This window comes from Quercus suber, unplaced genomic scaffold, assembly GCF_002906115.3.
Source record: "Quercus suber isolate HL8 unplaced genomic scaffold, Cork oak 2.0 scaffold_399, whole genome shotgun sequence".
Classification (NCBI taxonomy): Eukaryota; Viridiplantae; Streptophyta; class Magnoliopsida; order Fagales; family Fagaceae; genus Quercus; species Quercus suber.
In genome coordinates, this window is record NW_027069850.1 from 323,629 (window position 1) to 345,485 (window position 21,857).

Sequence of the window (21,857 nt, forward strand, 5' to 3'; positions counted from 1 at the left end):
TTCACTATCATCTGATGTTTCTTCAGCAATACTAGCTGATTCTAGGGGCTTCTTTCCATTCTTCTTCTCCTCTAAATGCTCTTTCAACTCTTTAAATTGATTCTTTTAGTGCCCTTTCTTGTGACAATAAAAGCACTCTACATTTTTCTTTGCATGTGTTTTAGACTGTGATCTATTCCTATTAGAGTTTTGTCCTTTTGACCTACTTCTACCCCTATTGCTTGACTTAGACTTTACAATAAGTCCATCAGCCTGAGAACTATCGTCATCTTGCTTCATCTTTATGTGTGACAAAAGAGCACTAGTCACCTCTTCAAGTACTATAATCTCTTTCCCGTACATCAACGTAGTCACTAGATGATCAAAAGAAGTAGGAAGCAATGCTAATAAGAGTAACGCTTTATCTTCGTCCTCATAATTCACCCAAAAACTTGACAGTTGGGTGTTCAACATATTAAATGTGTAGAGATGGTTAAACAAATCAGAACCCTCCTTGATATGCAAACTATACAATTGCTTCTTCACGTACAAGTTGTTCATCAGATTCTTTTTCATATAAAGACCTTCTAGTTTTTCCCAAACCTCATTTGCAGTCTTTAATTCTAGGATGTTGTGAATGACCTCCTCACCTAGGTTAAGACAAATAGTACTAGTTGCTTTCTCATCCATCTCTATCCATTCTACATCCTTCATCGTTTTTGGTTTCTTCTCCTTCCCAGGCAAGGCTTTATGAACTCCTTGTTGAATTAGGAGATCCTTCATTCGCCTTTGCCAAAGTGAAAAATTTCTCTTACCACAAAACTTCTCTACATCATACTTTGTGCTTGACATCTTTACTATATTCAAAGGATTAAATTCTAACCTAGCTCGGATACCACTTGTTGTGCATATAGCATCTTAGGACTCAAATCAATAACAATAAATAAGCAGAAATTAAATAACAAGCACACACAAAGAACATAAGAATATACGTAGTTCGGCAAATTGCATACCTCCACGGTGACGACGAAGGAATTTCACTATAAAAATAGGGAGATACAATAATGCACAAGAATACTCTTAAGAAACCTAAATCTTAATTATACCCTAGCACTCTCTCACAGAAATAATAAAAATAGAAGCTGACTACCTCTCTTTTTCTCTATTTTTTCTTATGTAGCTGCACTTACTAGGTTAATAGAATTCATGATCTCTCTATATCGTACAACACTAGGAGTTACATTCCTAGTTGTATTCGGTCATACTTGACCGACTTACAAGCAATGGGCTTGTGGGCTTTAGTGGCAATTCAAGCCACAAATTGAACCCACAACAACATCTCCTATACTCTATTTAAGGGCCATAAGACACAATAAGGGATAAGCTCACTGGAGAAAACAACTATTGCATAAAGTCCAAACATGGCACCCCATCAACCTCTGTTAGAGAACCCCAAACTTCTCACTACAAGTAGGGCTATCCAAGGACCCGCCAAACTAACCCACCCACTGCCACAAACCAGAACTCGACTTGCCGCTAACCAAACGACTGCTTCAACGGTCGGTGACGGATTTGATTCTCCAAAATCCAAGATCAACGGGTCGGAGATCAAATCTTCTCCTTTCAAATCCGAGAAACTTGATCCGACTGACCCATCATTTTTCCGGCGAGATTTGAGATTTTTTTGGGAAGATTTAAGCTAGATCCGGTGAGATTTCGCTAGATCTAGCCAAGATCTTTCCGAAAATGGCCAAGATCTCACTAGATCTGGTGAGATATGGCCGGATTTCTACCGTTTTTCAAAAAATTTTCGACTGAGTTCTACCGTTTTTCATCTTTTCTTGGCCGGATTCTCACCATTTTCCAAATAATCAACGCCGACCGATCCGCCCGAACTCTATGGAAGCTCCGACCTGCTCGATCCAATCAACCACTCCGATCAGCAACGGGTTAAAATTTGAAAGACCCGATCTGGTCGGGTCAGTTCCAGTTTGGGCACAAACCCGACCCGAACTGACCCGTGGACAGGCCTAATTGCAAGAGTACTCTTTACCTAATTCTCTACTTTGCTGCTATCATACTCTCAACTGCACTTGTTGTTACCCATCTTATTAAACCCAGCTCCTCTAATCCCCTCCTACACAGCCACATCTATGATCAAGCCCATAACCAAGCAGGATGTATATCCATGGTCTCAGAAGTTGTCAAAGACTCTAAGACAATCATGTTGCAAATGTCTTTAGAAGAATCCACATCAGCTATACAAAAAGCAATAGATACAGCCAAAAATGTCAACCAAAGGATCAACAATAATCCTAGGAAACAAGCGGCTTTGCTTGATTGTGTGGACTTAATGGACTTGTCCATGGACAGGGTTTTTGACTCGAAAGAGGCTCTTCAAAATATGACTACAAGTTCCGTTGAAGATGCACATGCATGGCTAAGTAGTGTATTCACTAACCATGTCACATGCTTGGATGGACTAGAGGGCTCAGCTCGGACCACAATGGAGCCAGGGCTCAAGGACTTAATATCAGGAGCCAGAACTTCCTTAGCCATGCTTGTTGCAGTTTCATCCTTGAAAACCAAAGTAATGATTGATGAGCCATTAAATGGAGAATTTCCTACATGGGTCACGAGTAGGGACAGGACACTTTTACAAGCTTTGCCCAAGGAAATCAAGGCCAACGTTGTGGTGGCTGAGGATGGGAGTGGGAAGTACAAGACTGTGAAAGAAGCTGTGGCCTCGGCACCAAATAAGGGCAAAACTAGGTACGTTATTTATGTGAAGAAAGGGAAATATAAAGAGAATGTTGAGGTTGGGAAGAGTAAAAAGAACTTGATGATAGTTGGTGATGGCATGAGTTCAACCATTATCACTGGTAGCCTGAATTTTGTTGACGGAACCACAACTTTCAATTCTGCAACTGTAGGTAAAGATCCTTATTCCTTTTTAAGTCAAGATTTGAAATTTATTACTAGTCTTCTTTGAGTGTTTGCAATTAAAAAAGGCAATATCAGATTGGATTGAATTAGGAATATTGTTATAAGATAAATGCAACAAATCTATATGCTATAGCTGTTAGCATTTCATTTAGAGTATTTTAACTCATTTACATTATTTAGTTCTTCATGATAAGCTAATTTTTTGAATCCCCTGCCCTATTTATTGTGAGGAAAAAAAAAATGTTTAACAATTGTTTTATAGTCTTTGAGAACTTAATTAAATAATTAAATTTACTATTTCTTAATTATTAAAGTGGAATAATTAAGAAATGGTAGCTGGTTTGCTATCTTCCTGAAATTATGCTCTTATTTGATTTAGCCATTTTGGTATGCAAGGAATTGGCCAATAGTTTATGTTCATGAAAAAAAAAAAAAAAAAAAAAAAAAAAGAAAGCTGATATATTGTGCTGAATATATGGAACATGTCTCTCACAAGTATATGAGCCTACACTTATAGGCATAAAGCTCACATACTTGTAAGAGGCGCACTCATTTTTTCTGGCGCATAGGATAATTTTTCCTTTTTTGTAAGCCTTTTAGATACTAAATTTACACCAAAATAAAGCTAGTGTAAAAAACTTACACGATGACCATAATTTGGATGGGAATAGAATGGACCTGTTGAAACTTGCCGAAAAGAAGAAATGTGCATGTTGGACCTAGAAAAATAATAAATGGGCCTGTGGGATCTAACAAAAAATATATGGGCTTGTTTTGCTTAGCAAAAAAAAGGGGCCTGTTGGGCCTTGAAAAAAATGGCTTATTGTAACAAAAAAGTAATGGGCCTGTTGGATAAGGTCAAAAATAAATGCATGGAAAAGGCCATGTACTTGTTTGTTTGGGCCTGATTTAATGATACACTATCACCTCAGAATTAACCACTAGTATTTGGGCTGGATGCATATCATATTCAGGACAGTTGCTTTCTAAAAACAGTAACCAATTTATGATCTACCAATATAGCTGCACTTGGTAAGGAATTCATAGCCCAAGATATCTGGTTCTAGAACACAGTTGGGCCACAGAAGCACCAAGCAGTGGCACTTCGCGTCGGGATGACCAATCCGTCATAAATCGTTGCCGCATTGATGCTTACCAATACACTCTCTACGCCCACTCAAACTGGTAATTCTTTCGGGATTCCTACATCACTAGTACAATCAATTTCATATTTGGAAATGCAGCCGTTGTGTTCCAAAATTGCAAACTAGTAGCCCGAAAGCCCATGAGTGGACAGGCCAACATGGTAACAGCCCAAGGTCGAGTTGATCCAAACCAAGCCACTGGGACTTCTATTCAAAACTGAGACATTATTGCAAGCCCATATCTCAAGCTTGTAAAGGGCTCAATCCGATCATATTTGGGCCGGTCTTGGAAAGAGTATTCAAGAACTGTTGTCATGCAATCCTACATTGGTGATCATATTGATCCAACTAGGTGGTCTGTGTGGGATAAAGATTTTGCATTAGAAACATTATATTATAGGGAATATAATAACAAGAGACCAGGTGCTAGTACTAGTAAGCGAGTGAAATGGTCTGGTTATCATGTCATTACTAGTGCAGAGGAAGCCAAAAGGTTCATAGTAGCTAAGTTGATACAAGGAGGAACATGGTTGAAGTCCAGTGGGGTGGCTTATACAGGAGGTTTGTGAATATGGCTTCCTCTTGTGTTTCAGTAGGTGAAGCTTGTTGGCCCCTAGACTTATTTTCATCTCTATAATGTTGTGTTCATAATCCTTCGTATGTGAAATGTTGTTTCTTTGTACAACAATTTACTAGTGAGTTTATGATTCACATAAAGGATTTTTTTTTTTTTTAATAAAAACCCTTTGCTTAATCTCATAATTTTTACAAAATTAAAGAAATTTTTTTTTAAAATAATTATTTTTCTTCCAACACGTTGAGAACATGCATACAAAAGTATCTCTAAGATGATACATCAGGGATTTTGAAATATCCAAGCTATACTTTTCTGGAAAAATAACCATCTCCAACTCAAATACTGTCAAAAAAATAAACTGGATCTACAGCAAATTCCAGCACATAATAGGCTACACTCTTCCAATTTAAGAAGACCCTTTTTTTTTTTTTTTGATAGGGAGAAGACCATATTTTCTTGTAGTGTCATGAGTTGTCTTGAAAATGAATGTCCATTCCGTTTTCCAATACTTTTAATTTCTAATTTGAGTCAATCAATTGACTTCCAGTTGAGTTTGATTAGATTTGTTCAACCATATAAACTTTTACTGCAGAGGAAAACAAATCCAGCCTCAGATAGAAAAAGTACATCTCAGAAAACTAGGGACTTTCTGTTCAAGAGCCTAAAACATGAAGAAGAGAAATAGCCATGTATAATTTATAGCTAATTTGTGGACGGCAACATTGCGGCAAGAAAGGCCTTAATGATTTTAACAATAACATCCCATCCTACATAGAAGAAGTACAACAATCATAAAATACATATGGACTTTTTATTCCATTGGACCAATAACTTTGTTTCACCCAAAAAAAAAAAAAAAAAAAAAGAATAGGATTTACAGCAAGTTCCAGCTTATAATTGAAAAAGACCCAAATGAAAAGCAGAAATCTGAAAAGAACATATCTTCTTGTTGACAAATAAATTTTAAACTATTTGACAATTGAACTTTCATTTTCCACTATATTAATCCTAATTCAAACCAATCAGCGCTGACCTAAATTTAATCTAATTTCTCTTCCACCATCTAATTCTTTTTTTCCTTTTCAATTATGCTTGCTGCCTCATTATTTTAATAAACTTGCAATACATAATATAAGTGCCATGAAATTATTCCAAAATTGTAACATGGATTCCAAGTTCTAAATTTGGAGCATTTTGGAGACATGTCAAGATCCTCATTACTATGAAAACCCCAACATTGTCTTAAGGTGCAGGGCACATTTCCATCTTATTAGGTAACCAAGAAATTTCGATGCTGTTTCTTTGAAAGAAACAACTGAACCAAACGTGCCTCCAACTATGAAAGAAAAATCTCTGCAGAATCATCAAACACCACCTAATCTTTTTTGTGTGATTTTGCTTAGAAAACATATATTGGCTTTTAATGTTATTAGATTATAGGACAATATGCACGCAAGCTTTTTCATATTATAATAGTACAAAGGCAAAAATTCCTTAATCAAAGTAAGGGTCACACATTGATACAAATCAGACTTAAACAAAGTAAAATGCCATTTGTGTATAAAATATAAACAAAGTAAAGAAAGTTTTTGCTTATCCATTCAAATGGCATGGAAGAATTTAAAAAAAAAAAAATTTTGACAGTTATGAAGATACAGTTTCTCTCACTGAATCTAATTAACTGCATGATTTTGTTGTTTATGGGTTTGAGAAATTTTATAAACTAGTACTCCACACTATATTACGTTGATCAAAGAGAAATAATTTTACCAATATTAAAAAGAGCTTTCATGAATTCTGACAGAGAATATTGAAAATCGCAATCAAATTATAAGTGTTCGCCCAGCTGTAATAGAAATCACCAAAAGCTGGCAAACAAGTTATTAAATAATGGTAATCAGTCAACTATTTCAAGGATCGATATGGTGGGATTATATTTTCTACCCAATGCTATCCAATTGTCCATTCTCAATTTTTATAAACAAAGTTAATGAGATTAAAGTTGCCTCTGGATAGATTATTATTTAGCAATTTATTTTACTATTCAGCTTTTTTTTTTTTTTTTTTTTCCACCGTGTTTTTTCAAAACTTTCAACCAGAAACTAATTACTGTTCGTGATGAGTGGGCCCATAGCGGGGTAAATTGCTGGCCCAGAGAGTTATTCAGCTTATTTTTCAATTATTCATGAACTTCATTGCATTTTTTGGTACTATTTATGAATCTTACTATACTATTTCAACTAATTTTAATTTTATTTACAGTACCTTCAACAAAAAGTTTTTAATTTCAATTAAATATGCTGTTCTCAAAGAGACCCTAAAATTGATCCCATTATTTTGGTTGCCTCCCTTTCTATGGGCTTAAAAACTATTCAAGGATGTGTTTCAACTCTTTTTAGCCTATTTTGTTAAGTACTGTTTGTTGTTTTTTTTTTTTTCGTATACATATCTACTTATCTAGATTTGAACTTATGTTATTCGTTTTTCATGCCGATCGTGTTTTTTACCATCACACTAAAATATCATGCGGGTCCCTTAATGACATAATTGTACTTTTACACAACTTATTTTTTAAATAAAATAAACCAATGATGAAAAAGAACCCCACACGAGGGGTGAATGACATGAATCTTTTATTCTTTTTGCAACAATAGAAAAATCAAACCTTAAATTTCACCCTGTTGTGTTAAGCAATTTTGGTGCCAAGTCCAAATGTTGTAAAGCCACGCAAAACTGGGCATGATAGAGGAAAGTGGGGACCCAAAAAATGAAATCTCAAATTCCATCCCTGTTGTGTTAAGGCAATATTTGCATCAAATCTAATTTTTTTAAGGCCAAGCTAGCTGACCAATTGGGGACCACAGAAAAAAGTGGAGCCCAGGCAATCATAGTCTTAGTTCACAGGCCAATTCGGTCCTCAAATGATGGATCATGATCACCTTCACAAGCTAGTAGATAAATATGACACAAGAAAGTATCTACTATTGGTTGTCCTTCCATGTAAAATAAGTCTTAAAACAATATCTAACACGTGTTAATTCCAGTTAATTCCTATGTAGTTACAAACTAGTTTAGGATGGCATATCTACCAGGTTACTCCAACTGTCAGACACTGTACAATTTATAAACATAGCTCTTTCTCTCTCATGCATATTTTATAAAGCACCTGACCAATTCTCTGAGTAAATATAATCTCTCTGTTCCACAGATCTGAGTAATTAAATAAAATAAATAAATAAAAAAGAAAAAAATCTGTTTGAGATGCCTCTTACTGCAAAGAAACTCAACACAAGATCTCGTGAATCATATGAAGCCTGAAAAAGACTATTAGACTAACCACTTAAAGTTCACACAAGGATAGTGATGCAAAGGATACGTGTACTACAGATTTTATTTCATTAACTTTACAAAATGACGACACACAAGCCACAATAAAGTAAGGGTGATATTAAAAATAATAAAATCTTTGATAATTGAATAAGAGATTGATTCAATCTTCGTATATACTAAAAATCAATTGGTGTCTGATAATAAAGAAGATTATTAGGAGCAGGTGCCACAGGTTGAAACTCTCTTAAAAAAAAACACACACACACACACACAAACGTTACAAATTTTTTTGTCAACTTACTAGCACAACATAACAAAATAATTAAGAAACTGTTAATTATGATCTTAATCATGTGACACTAATACCATTTTTTATCACATTAATTTTGTAAATTTTTTTTAGTAAAATTGATATAAACTATACTTATTTGAGTCTAGATCTTCTGTCTCATGTATTGTGCTCCACCTCATACTTCACTAATAAAATGAGACCAAAGAGAGAAGAAACAAGACCAAAATCAAAAGCCGCAAAAAGACAGAAATCAAAAAGTTAATCACATGACTAATCTTCTATCTCATGTATTGTGCTTTACTCCATACTCCACCAATAAAATAAAATAATAAAGAAGATACAAGACCAAAAACAAAAGCTGCTAAAGAGACGGAAATCAAAAAGTTAATCACGTGAGATAGTCCTGAGAGATTTACCTAAGTTTAAGCATTAACGTTAAAGTTCCTCTCTCTCTCTCTCTCAATCACTTTATCTCACTCAAACAAAGAAGCCAGCCTTGCTCCCCACTCCCCAACAAAAAAGGCAAGCTGTCCAAATTTAATTTCAAATATTAATTTATTTTTCTAAAAAAAAAAATCAATTATATCTATTACCACACCCTCAATTTATAAACATTTTTAATGTTAAAATTTAGTAAAATTTATTATTTTCCTTACAACAGTGATAAAAAGAACTAAGCAAATAACAAGTGAAAAAGTATATGAAGCCGGCGCTTTACCCGTTCAACAATGCAGCACATCATAGCTCATAGATGATAGATAGTATGTATTTTTTTTTTTTAATACAAATTATACTTTTTTTTTTTCCAAATATAAATTTATAAAAAAAAAAAAAAAAATCTATATGTTTTGTGCAGCAAGCACAGAAACCACCCAATTAATAATTGTCCCACTCTTTTCCTTGTCACGTCTTTCAAAGCCTTGTCTTTCACCCTTTAGTTTTAGAGGTTTTCATTGCTGCCCATCATCTTTTCTCTTCTTCCTCTTAACCTCTAAGGCTCTTTCATTCTTCTCATTTTTTTCTTTTCCAACTCTTATCCACAGTCACCACTAATTTCTCAGTTTTCAACAAAACCCCATATATCCACACCCTTTTTCTCTCTTCTCATTTGTCTTTCACTCTTTAATATGGTTTTGCTTTCATGGAGTTATGAATACACCAAACCCTCTTGACCAAGAGAAGGTCTTTGTACATTCTTGTTCATTCATCAAGCTTAGTTGTACAACAGTAGTTGAAGGAGCTGGGGGTGAAGTTGCTTGCTTTTTTAAACTCCCTCACTTTCTGTTTTATTATTAAGGTACTATGTTGTCTTTGTGTTTTTAATCTTTTTTTCTTTTCTTTTTTGGTTTGGTTAATTTCTAAGTTACTATTTTTTGCTTATTAGTGCATCATAGATAGTTATTATAATCCATGTTTGATACCAATCTTCATTCACAGGAAAAAGAATGTTCCTAAAATCACATGCAATGGAACTTCTTTGTTACTCCATACCTCCTTTATCGTGGCTTTGAAATTGTAGAAAAGTAAAGTGACCCGTCTAAGTACATCTACTTTCTGCAGGCAAAAGAACCATCTCTTCACATTTATTGGTGCTTCTGCTTCCCCCATTGTGTTGTGTCGTCCCTTAAAGGCTCTCTGTTGCATTTGTTCTTGTCTTGCTGCTTCCACCATGGCAACCAAGATGAAAGGGATCTACAAAAGTTTCAAATTCATTTCCCAAATATTTGGTAATGCCTCTCTCTCTCTCTCTCTCTCTCTCTCTCTCTCTCTCTCTCTCCACACACACATAGATATGTACTGTGAATGCGTTTATGACTTGGAGCTAAAATGGGAATTGGGTGTTGCTGTAGTTGTGAAGGAGCGTGAGATGGAAATTGGGTACCCCACAGATGTCAAGCATGTGGCACACATAGGATTGGATGCCGCTTCTGGCAGTGCACCTAGTTGGGTATGCAGTCCACATATTCCTTCTCCTATGTTTTCTGGTTCTTTGTTTATTTTAATCTCTTAAGTGTTAACATTTTTGTGTTTTTTTTTTTTTTTTTTCACTAAAATTTTCAGTTGGGTGGGATTGTGCAGATGAATGATTTCAAGGCAACATCTGAATTCTCCACATCGATTGGTAGTCTTGCTGAATTTAGAGATTCCAGCTCTATGGCTCTTTCCACGTGGTCCTCTCATGGTATGTTTCAGCTGTTTCGGTGACAAAACACACATAGTATGTGTGCATACATGCGTGTTTTCGTATTTACATATAAATTTGTGTGCGTGTGTGTACATGTATGTATGTATATATGTTTGTGGCTATAAAGTAGCACATTATGTAGGGAAGAGATTGCTTGGTCCTTAGTGTCATTTTGATTAATTCTTAAATTATTTTGATGCTTCCAAATGTTGCTTTATTAAACTATTGCTTGATGTCATGTGCACTTGTACTAATTAGACAAGAACAAACAGATCCTTTTTACAGGTTAGGTAGTATAAGACGAAAACATTGATTAATGTATGGGGGTTAAAATTTAATTTATGGAAAGTTTTCAAGATTCTTTGCCCCAAACAAGATGAATTTGGCTGTTCTGTCACGAGAGAATACTTCACTATCAAGAGGAATCTAATGTCTCATGGCGAAAAGACCATACCATCTTTTAGTGGTCCACCCCTGGAGTTCATTGATTGGAAAATTTTGCTTACATTGAGTTTTTAAGAGTTTCTGTTAAATAGATGGAGCTTAATAATTAAGATTGTTGTAAAGACTTTTCTGAGGGGTGTATAAAATTATGTGAATGGGATAGTATGGATAATTTACTGTCTCTACTGAATGAGATGCTTGGAGTAATTGTTATACATAGGTTCTGTAGTAATATATTTCAGTTTAGCTTGGGCAAAATTTTGTTTTGACTCTAGTTTTTGGTGCGTAGACATTCCCATGAAAAAGCTTACAGCTGTAGATGCCTAAATAGTTTTAGAACTAGGATGACTAGTGCATGTAGCTGAGTTATGTCTGTAATGATCGAAGTGCCCAAAACACAGAGAAGGGTACTATGATGAAGCTTATCTTAAAAGGTCTATTCAACATGATAATCATGTTGGGTCTTATCCTTCCCATGACATGATATGTCATAAATGTGTTCAGAGTATTTATATATGAAACTCTTCGTTTCCTAAATACTTTTAGGATACTCCTAGGTGTGTATTTGATACATTTGAGTATTAGGATCTGACCTTTTAATATAGAGGTAAGGAATAAGTTAAAAGATAAGAAGGGTTTATGGCATAAGCTTCGACCATTTTTGAAAATTAGCAATGCTCAAGTGATTAAATTATTTTACTGAATATCGAAGTGTGATTTTATACTCGTACACATTTACATGGAGAAAGAGGCATATATGTTTCCCTACCGTATCTTATTCTACTTTTTAAGCACTCTCAATAATGGCTTCATTAATGCCTATGCCTTTGTATGTATCATATCATCTGGTTAACCTTTCGGTGGTTCCTCTTATTGTCTGAATTTAAGTTTTAGATTGGAGAGAGGTACATACCATCAATCGCTTTAGTTTCTTGTTGGCTGAATTGTACAGTTTAGAGCACATATGAGTAATGTTTTAGTCTGTTTATTTTGATTACTTCCCCTTCTTCAGACTAAGGGTGTAAAATGTTCAAAATTTTAGATTTGTTCCAATAGATCACTCATGAAGAAAATTATTTGAACAATTTTGTCATACCCTTTCATCAACGGACCATTTTTTACCATGCCTAAAGTTTTTAGCAAGTAAATTTTGAAATACTATAAATATCTAAAGAAATAATATAGTTCTTCTGGATTCTAGTGGTGTAGCCAATTCATTTTAGTTTATGGTAATTCACCTACTTATATTTTGATCTCTTGTAACAGATTTTGATCAGGCCATGGGATGCCAACAAGCATGTGACATGTTCAAAGATGTTCCACCTACAGATCTGCCAAATATTCCAAAGAAACAGAAGCGAAAAAAGTCCAGGTCAAGTTCTTCTCTAAAGTCGTCTTCTTCTAGATCCTCACGAGGGTCAAAGTCGAAGACTGCATTCAATGACATGGATACAATTTCAAACCTACAAATTTAAAAACGGATTAAGATTATGAACTTGGTGGGAGAAGGGAAAACCCCCTCCCAAAAAAAAAAAACAAAAAAAAAAAACAAAAAACGTTGATGTGCATAGTAAACATTGTGAAATCCCCTTTCGTTGCTAAGGTTATTTAAAATGTCAAGAAAAAATATAGGAGGTTGAACAAATCTTGTGTAAATTTTGAAAATCATATTTTCTAGGAAAATGGAAATTAGGTGGTGGCAACAGATGTGAAAAGAAGAAAGAATGATCAATGTCCAAGGAAGACCTTTGAAGATGCAAACTTTGGTTTAATGAGGAAGAATCATGCATATGGTTGGATTCCTTGGCTCTGCTGGTGGGGGGGAGATGATTGAACTTAAACAAGAACACAAGGGGATTTTCTATTTAACAGTTGGTGATGCTCTTTTCCTAGTTATGAATGGTCCTTGAGCTAGAATGTTTGTTGACAACCTTGAAAATTCTTCTCAAATTCTAGAATGTAAAATTAATTCTTGCTGATACTAGATTGTACAAGTTGCAGTTTCAATTATACCAATATTGTTTCTCAGATGTTGTGGTGCAAGGAATGCACCAAAATTCTTGATATCAAGATATGTTATGCCCTGAAACAGCTATACATACATACATACATACCTATAGTGCATGCAATTGCATAAACTTATGCCATCAAAACCAAACTTAGAGAAGTGCAAGCTGCAAAACTATAAACCAGAACACAAACGGGGCTCAATATGATGCAAGCCATGAAGTGGTTGGCCACGATGTAAGGTATGCCAAGATGATTTGGTAGCTGAAATGATATGGCAACTATGATGATGTGGCATGAAGGAGAAAATTTATTGACACAACTTTTATTGCAACTAGTTGTAGACTCATGCGATGTGTGAGAATATATAATTATTTTCAGATGTACAATGTATAATTTATTCTTTAAATTTTATTATACATAATTTGTTCATCCTAAAAATTAAACAATTTCTAAAAGTAATTTTTGTCTCTCTATTTTTACAAATATATAATTTTTACTATTTTCAGTGTTTCTGATTGATATTATTCTTTTGATACAAGTAAAATTTTTAAGTTTCTAATGTCTCATTCTCTTAAGGAGATTATTGTAATAATCAAAATTTATCATGTAATTACAATTAATACTACTTAAATAATTAATAGACACAACTTACCAGTTATCACTCATATAGATTGTGTTTTGATATGAACTCAAATTCGCACTTCCATACTAAGGGGATCAATTTATACAAAAATAAACCAAAGTTATTAAAGGGAGAAAGGATAGAATGGACTAAACTGAACTAGACCAAATGGACCAACGGACCAAATAGGACCGAAATGAATTGATTAGCTGAACTGAACCGAATGGACCGATGTGGAACAAAATGTACCAAACCATACCAAATTGGCCGAATTGGACCAAAATTCTACGTTGCTATGAGCCATATGACTCAATAAGAGGTATGTAATAACAATAAACAAACTAGTAGAAAAAAGTAGTAGGTACATGTAAAAATAATAGGCGACTACATTTATAGTTTGTCACGTCAAAATTGTGGCAAAAGTTATGGCACAAAAATTATAATCCTAAAAAAACTTGGCATAAGGATATGGTTGAACCTAACAAGGCTCATAAGGCAGCAAGTGTGGCAACTTCAATAAGCAAGGCTCATTTGACACGAGATTAAATATTTTAGGCATGTGCTTAATTGTTTTGTTATAGAAAAAGTTAGTTAAGTATGAGCTTGACAAATAAATAAAAAACTAAATCGGGGTAAATGTTTTTATTAATCATGAAGATATTTTTTGAGAAATGAATCATGAACATTATATGATACTATTTGTTCATGGAACAACCATGAGATTCCTGTGCATTCATTGCTTTTCTTTTGACATGGGCTTATGCCAATTGCAAACGTTAACAACCACGTAATAGTTTATAGATTATGTTAACGGGTGTCTTTAGAATAATTGTTAATAAACTATATTAAGAAGGTTTTGACATCGCTTAATATGAGAAATATAAAAAAGTTGTCAACAATTGTTTTTTTATAATCATTTTTTCATAAAATATTTCTAAAAATAGTTTCTAAACTAATATCCTTAGGTTATTCTTTAACATTTTTCATAATTTATTGGCTCATTTGGAAAATTTTGTACAATGGCATGAATATAACTAAATAGCATCATATACATGTCTTTTCTAATGAATCTCAGAGGGGTCCTCCTACCTGTGTCACTGGGGCATGAAGCAAATATAGAAATATACTAGTGGTTGCACAAATTCAAAAAGTTCATTCTCAATAGTAATAAACATCAAATTATCCAAGTCATTCTATGTAATATAATAACAATATATTATTATACACTATATATATAATGCAGTAGGATAATATTTAATCAAAGAGAATATAGAAGATAACAACTTAAAACACAAAACTAAATTACATCAACTCAAAGTAAAATTCTAATTAACACAAAAATTCATCAACCTAAAGAATTGATGCAATAAAAAAATATCAAACAAAAAATGAAAAACAAATTGAGAGAGAGAGAGAGAAGTAACTTTTTTTGTGTGAGAAAACTATGCATAGAATGAAAAAGAAAATGTCAAATTTATAGTAAGATATTGAGAATAAGAAGAGTCAAAATAAAGGAAGATAAAAAGGTAGAGAAAGAATGATATTAAGGTAGAAAGTAGTGGGGAGATGAAGAAGTAAAATGAAAGGAGAGTTTTGGAAAATTAATAATAAAAATAATGGTTAAAAGATATTTTAATTTTTAAATAATTAAGTCACCTTAAATGAGAAAATGTTTAAAAAAATATATAAGAAAAATTGAAAATAAAAAATGATGACGTGGTGGCTGATGTGGCTCAACGTGAGCGTAGCAACATTAAATGCTACGCTTCAGCTTTTAGTAATATATAGATATAGACTAGTTGTAGACTCATGCGATGTGTGAGAATATATAATTATTTTCAAATATATAATCTATAATTTATTCTTTAAATTTTATTGTACATAATTTGTTCATCCTAAAAATTAAACAATTTCTAAAAGTAATTTTTGTCCCTCTATTTTTACAAATATATAATTTTACTATTTTCAGTGTTTTTGATTGATATTATTCTTTTGATACAAGTAAAATTTTTAAGTTTCTAATGTCTCATTCTCTTAAGGAGATTATTGTAATAATAAAAACTTATCACGTAATTGCAATTGATATTACTTAAATAATTAATAGACACAACTTACTAGTTATCACTCATATAGATTGTGTTTTGTTATGAACTCAAATTCTCACTTCCATACTAAGGGGATTAATTTATACAAAAATAAGCCAAAGTTATAAAAGGGAGAAAGGATGGAATGGATTAAACTGAACTAGACCAAATGGACCAACGGACCAAATGGGACCGAAATGAATTGATTAGCTGAACTGAACCGAATGGACCGATGTGGAACAAAATGTACCAAACCATACCAAATTGGCCGAATTGGACCAAAATTCTACGTTGCTATGAGCCATATGACTCAATAAGAGGTATGTAATAACAATAAACAAACTAGTAGAAAAAAGTAGTAGGTACATGTAAAAATAATAGGCGACTACATTTATAGTTTGTCACGTCAAAATTGTGGCAAAAGTTATGGCACAAAAATTATAATCCTAAAAAAACTTGGCATAAGGATATGGTTGAACCTAACAAGGCTCATAAGGCAGCAAGTGTGGCAACTTCAATAAGCAAGGCTCATTTGACACGAGATTAAATATTTTAGGCATGTGCTTAATTGTTTTGTTATAGAAAAAGTTAGTTAAGTATGAGCTTGATAAATAAAAAAAAAAAAACTAAATCGGGGTAAATGTTTTTATTAATCATGAAGATATTTTTTGAGAAATGAATCATGAACATTATATGATACTATTTGTTCATGGAACAACCATGAGATTCCTGTGCATTCATTGCTTTTCTTTTGACATGGGCTTATGCCAATTGCAAACGTTAACAACCACGTAATAGTTTATAGATTATGTTAACGGGTGTCTTTAGAATAATTGTTAATAAACTATATTAAGAAGGTTTTGACATCGCTTAATATGAGAAATATAAAAAAGTTGTCAACAATTGTTTTTTTATAATCATTTTTTCATAAAATATTTCTAAAAATAGTTTCTAAACTAATATCCTTAGGTTATTCTTTAACATTTTTCATAATTTATTGGCTCATTTGGAAAATTTTGTACAATGGCATGAATATAACTAAATAGCATCATATACATGTCTTTTCTAATGAATCTCAGAGGGGTCCTCCTACCTGTGTCACTGGGGCATGAAGCAAATATAGAAATATACTAGTGGTTGCACATTTATTAACAACTAAGCACGACATTCCCATTGTCTTTGTTTGTTCAGAAGTGAGATATGCCGGCATGCCCAGATCAAGTTGAAATCTTTTCAATAATAGATCCGATTAGAAATCAAATCAAAGTGAGATTATGTTGGATAATGAATGAGGAAAGTTAGTGCATTAGTTTTGTTAATGACTGCAACCTAGTGTGCCACATTCTCAACTAAAGGTCAATCACAAATGTTTGAAGTTTGAACAATTTCTTTGGTCTACTCTGGGTTAAAATACATTCATGCATTATAAATTTGGTATTTATGTCAAATTTTAAATTCACATTTTATGTTTAATAAATCTAATCCATTCCTCATTCTCAAAAAAGAAAAAAAAAAAGAAAAAAAAAAGATTAAAGATTATCTTTAATTTTTTTTTTTTTCCAAATTATTTGGGTTGGGAGATAAAATAAAATTTGATTTTTGAACCGACCTTCTGGGCCCAAGCATCATGAAGGTGTAGACTGCCAAAATAGCCCCATCATTCTACAAGTGAGAAGGCCCACTTATTAACCCAACGGACCAATAAATTAGCGGTAAGGGATTAGTAACATGTGTAATACTGTAATGTAATTAATGGAAGTTTCAATTTTCTGCATTCAATTTTTTTTATTTACTCCTATTCTATCCACCCTCATTAAAAGTGGACCATATCAAGCTTCGGATACTGTGTTTTTTGGTGGATAATAACTTTCAGAATCTTTAATACTCCTATCAAAAAAAAAAAGAATCTTTAATACTAATCTTTAAACATTTATTGTGTATACTTTTAAAAAAACAGAAAAACATTTATCGTTTAAACAGGTGCGTCAAATTTCAATTAGACGCTATAAGGTAAAAGTTACAAGTTACAACAGAGGCTGCAAAAAGGTACAAGAAAGATTCAATGAAATTGGAAGTGATGTCAGATAGAAATAAATTGAATACTAGAAAAATGTTTCAATAGCAATTAGTTAATTATAACTGTGAGGAAAAAAAATTATGGTGCACAACGGCACCGATTGTATTAATGAATTCTTAACCTCTAATATATGAATTTTGAAAAGAAACAGTATCATTTCAGCTGAATTTTCATCTTCTGTTTTCATTAAAATTGTACCTATATGACTGTTGCATCCTATCCTTGTAATGCAATTGGACAATGGTACAGAGTAAGGGTGGTAATTTATGTTCGTCTGTTGGGTTCATGTCAATTATTTGACTATATAGGTTAACACCAATCTAACATCTTTATTAAACGGATCAAGATTCATCAACCCTAATACAACCTGTTTATTAAACATGTCAATTATGTTGACCCATTTATCCAATTTTATCAAAGCGAAAAAAATAATAATAATATTTACCAAATTGATCTAAATTATGAAAAACCAACAAATAATTTTTTTTTTAATATAAAATCCAGAACTAATGAGTAAATACGTCACAAATAATCAATCATAATATGTTAAGGAAAATAAACCACAACAACTAATAAGTTTATATACATAGAATTTGAAGGGTATATTGGTAAAATATCATTTAATTAAACGGATTAGACAGTTGAAATTGGTTCCATGAGTTGAATACTAACCCGACTCGTTTATTCGTGTCAACCCGAATATGACATGATTCTGTTAAGTCTCAACCCATAACTTACTAATTTCATATCGAGTCGTATCGTGTTCGTGAATTGTGTCAAATTTTGCCTCGCCTGTTACAGAGTACAAAGAAATAAAGAATCAACGTGATGTTTAAGTTTACAAATAGAGGTTAATATTGATGGTACAATTTTATTTTTTTATTTTTTGCTGAAAACTGCGGAACAATTGGATTATGGTACAGAGTACAAAGAGGTTAAAACTGTCAACTGCGGTGTTTTCGTCATTCTAAGTTATTATACCAGAAACTACAAAATTCAAATGACCGTTAATTCTTAGCACCCGCCAAATACATCGCTGACTTTAGAGGAGGAGGTTTCAGCTGACTTTTTCTCCACCAATATAGCTCACTACAATCCCAAATGTCAATCTTTGAGTTTTCCTCTACACCCATTTTCTCAATCACTCTCTCTAATACTCTACCATGTATGTTGCTATCAATCTGGATCAATTTCATCAATTCCTTCTTATGCTCCTTTGAATCTTTGCAACCATTTTCAACCAAAAAATACGTGATATCCTCAAATACATATACTTTCATCCTAAGATCTTCGTCCCCGCGGTCCTAAAAGAAAGACATGAAAAGGGCATTTGGAATGCTAACATTTGTGTTTTTCTTCTTGCCTTTTGGAGTTCGTTTGAGTAAAAACCAAGATTATGATGAAATGCCCGCCGCCCCACCACCTGCAGTAGAAAATTGTGATGGGATTTTCTTGTCCTATGACTTCCTCTCTCGGACGAAAGAATATCCACATGTGAAGAATGCAACTGCACAATCTTGGGCCTTCAATTCCACAGCAAGGGTATTGAACACGGGCAAATTCGAGCTCAAAGCATGGAAGATTTTTATCAGGTTTCAACACGAGGAGATTCTAGTTAATGCTGGAGGAGCAGTTTTAATGGATGGTGATGATTTCCTAGCTGCTGTTGGGAATGGGAGTTATTTTTCAGGATCTACTCAGGCGGATTTGAAGGCCTCAATTGACACTGCTGGAGATTTTACCCAAATTCAAGTCAAAATTCAGTTAAGTGGCACTCAATTTGGAGTGAAACCACCTGGGATTCCAATGCCTAAAACAATAAGGCTTGTTAATGATGGATACAAGTGCCCAGCACCAACTCATCGTAGTAAGTACTTGATTGCTCTTGTTTCTTTTATGCCTCTAATTTCTCTTACCAATCTAAATTTATTATACATATATATATATATATATATATATTTCTGCAGAGACCTCGATGTATGTATGTTGCGCTAGAAACCCAAAATTTAAGGTCAAAGTTCTAAAAATGAAGTTCTTACCGCGCCAGAATGGAGATCTTACCATTTCCTATGATGTTCTTCAAGCCTATGGGAATAACTATATTGCCCAGGTGACCATGGAGAATAAAAACCCTTTAGGACGTCTTGATCATTGGAACTTGACTTGGGAGTGGATGAGAGGGGAATTTATAAGCACAATGAAAGGAGCTTACACATAAAATAGACTATGCGGATTGCATTTATGGAGTGCCTGGTGAAATTTACACAAACATGGATTTTTCTGAAGTCATGAATTGTGAAAGGAAGCCAGTCATCAGTGACTTGCCTCCCGAGAAAGCAAATGACACAATAGTAGGAAGAATACCCTATTGCTGCAGAAATGGAAGTCTTTTGCTAACCATCCTAGATCCAAGCAAATCAAAGTCTGTTTTTCAAGTGCAGGTGTATAAAATTCCACCTGATGTGAATCGGGCAGCTCTTTATCCCCCCGAGAAATGGAAAATTGTAGGCACTCTTAATCCAGACTATAAATGTGGACCTCCAATTAGAGTGGATGCAACAGAATTTCCAGACGCTAGTGGGCTTCCGGCAGTAACCACAGCAATTGCAAGTTGGCAAATAGTCTGCAACATCACAAGGCCAGCCAAAAGGAACTCTAGGTGCTGTGTTTCCTTCTCTGCCTATTACAATAACTCTGTTATACCTTGTAATACATGTGCCTGTGGTTGTGGTGACAATAAAAGATGCAATCCGGATGCCCCGTCTATGCTCCTCCCTCCAGAAGCTCTTCTTTTTCCCTTTGAGAATAGGACACAAAACGCATTAGCTTGGGCCAAAATAAATCACTACAACATTCCTAAGCCACTACCTTGTGGTGACAATTGTGGGGTTAGCATAAATTGGCATGTCAACACAGACTACATGAGTGGATGGACTGCCCGGATCACTCTATTCAATTGGGAAAAAATAAATTTTGAGAATTGGTTCACTGCAATTCAAATGAAGAAAGCTTATCGAGGTTACGAAAAAATTTATTCTTTCAATGGGACATTAATTCCAGAGCTCAACCATACCATCATCTTTCAAGGTTTACTAGGCTTGAATTTTTTAATGGGAGAGACAAATGGATCAGACCCAACAAAAGATCCAAGAGTACCAGGAAAGCAACAATCTGTCATTTCCTTTACAAAGACACAAACCCCGGGTATTACAATAGCAAAAGGAGATGGATATCCTTCAAGGGTCTTTTTCAATGGGGAGGAATGTTCACTTCCTACAAAATTTCCTATGATGAGTAATGGGAATCAATATCATGTAAATATGGTAGAAATAATTAGGTTTTTTATTTGCTCTCTGATTACTTATGCTTTTGGGAGACTATTCAATTAGATACCAGAAGCTAGAGTCTTTTGTAAAAAAGAACAGGCTTGTATTTTTTTTTTAGTTCAGATATAAGCTAAATAATTCATAGCAGTACAAAATTCATTGTGTCCGGTTGCAAAAACAAAGGTCTTCTCACAATCATAAGTACGACAGATTTCATTATTTACTTGAGAGAATGTTGCACATTTGAAGTAGTTAAAAAAAGAAAAAGGAAAAAAAAAAAAAATAAGGAATTTCTATGACAAATACTTGAAAGAAGAAGTTGCATATAATGATATAAAGGAACTTCCTTTCACTTGAAGACAATAATGGATTTCTTCCCAGAAAAAAAAAAAAAAAAAATTGATTTCAATGGCCTCATATCTAAGAGTGAAAAATGAATTTTACTTGTAAAATATTAATTTCCTATTCTATGGTCCTATAGTAGCTCAATATAGAAATGATTCTTAATGAGTTGCATGCTGTAGGGGCCTTTTTTGTGTTGTGCGTTGGGCTAGGCTGCCTCCTGCGATAGTAGACCCAAGTATTCTGAGTAGGAGAATTGAGACCAGTCTAATTGTAACTCAATTTGGGCTGGCTTGTGCACAATCTATGCCTCGTCTGCTTGGAGTGTGCTTATGGCAGACAGAGCTGTTTCAGATGAGTTATGGCAGATAGATATAATAACAACAAAACATAGTCCTCTGACTTTTTAATAGAAAATGACCAAATAATCCCTATTTACGAAACATAACCACAGTGATAATAATGACTTTTATAAAGAAGATAAAGGAGTAAGTAACA

The 21,857-nt window shown here is 33.7% G+C and overlaps 2 protein-coding genes and 1 pseudogene across 6 annotated transcripts; all 3 read left to right on the forward strand.

Annotated features, from left to right (window-relative positions):
• Positions 1 to 1,400: 1,400 nt before the first annotated feature.
• LOC112016295 (pectinesterase/pectinesterase inhibitor-like) lies at positions 1,401 to 4,676 on the forward strand (annotated as a pseudogene).
• Positions 4,677 to 9,124: 4,448 nt separating this feature from the next.
• On the forward strand, positions 9,125 to 12,987 carry LOC112016284 (CRIB domain-containing protein RIC10). Of its 5 annotated transcripts, none has more exons than XM_065761163.1 (6): positions 9,126 to 9,566; positions 9,707 to 9,996; positions 10,120 to 10,217; positions 10,331 to 10,451; positions 12,165 to 12,270; positions 12,577 to 12,987. In XM_065761163.1, the coding sequence occupies exons 2-6, from the start codon at positions 9,939 to 9,941 to the stop codon at positions 12,608 to 12,610; spliced, it is 417 nt and encodes a 138-aa protein (XP_065617235.1). In that variant the 5' UTR covers positions 9,126 to 9,566; positions 9,707 to 9,938; the 3' UTR covers positions 12,611 to 12,987. The 5 variants fall into 5 exon arrangements, with proteins under 5 accessions (XP_023904574.1, XP_023904573.1, XP_065617235.1 ...); XM_065761164.1 differs by having other exon boundaries at positions 12,592 to 12,987; XM_024048806.2 differs by having other exon boundaries at positions 9,125 to 9,566; positions 12,165 to 12,987.
• Positions 12,988 to 18,895: 5,908 nt separating this feature from the next.
• On the forward strand, positions 18,896 to 21,180 carry LOC112016265 (COBRA-like protein 10). The gene is given in 3 exon segments (XM_065761167.1): positions 18,896 to 19,558; positions 19,659 to 19,905; positions 19,907 to 21,180. Coding segments are annotated over 3 exon segments (1,971 nt in total). The 5' UTR covers positions 18,896 to 19,008; the 3' UTR covers positions 21,081 to 21,180.
• Positions 21,181 to 21,857: the final 677 nt, after the last annotated feature.

Excerpts from the sequence above, each read along its gene's own strand:
- LOC112016284 (XM_024048806.2), top strand. The coding sequence starts at position 9,939 with ATGGCAACCAAGATGAAAGGGATCTACAAAAGTTTCAAATTCATTTCC. Across the intron at positions 10,218-10,330 it reads CTGGCAGTGCACCTAGTTGG|TTGGGTGGGATTGTGCAGAT; the intron begins GTATGCAGTCCA and ends TAAAATTTTCAG. Across the intron at positions 10,452-12,164 it reads TTCCACGTGGTCCTCTCATG|ATTTTGATCAGGCCATGGGA; the intron begins GTATGTTTCAGC and ends CTCTTGTAACAG.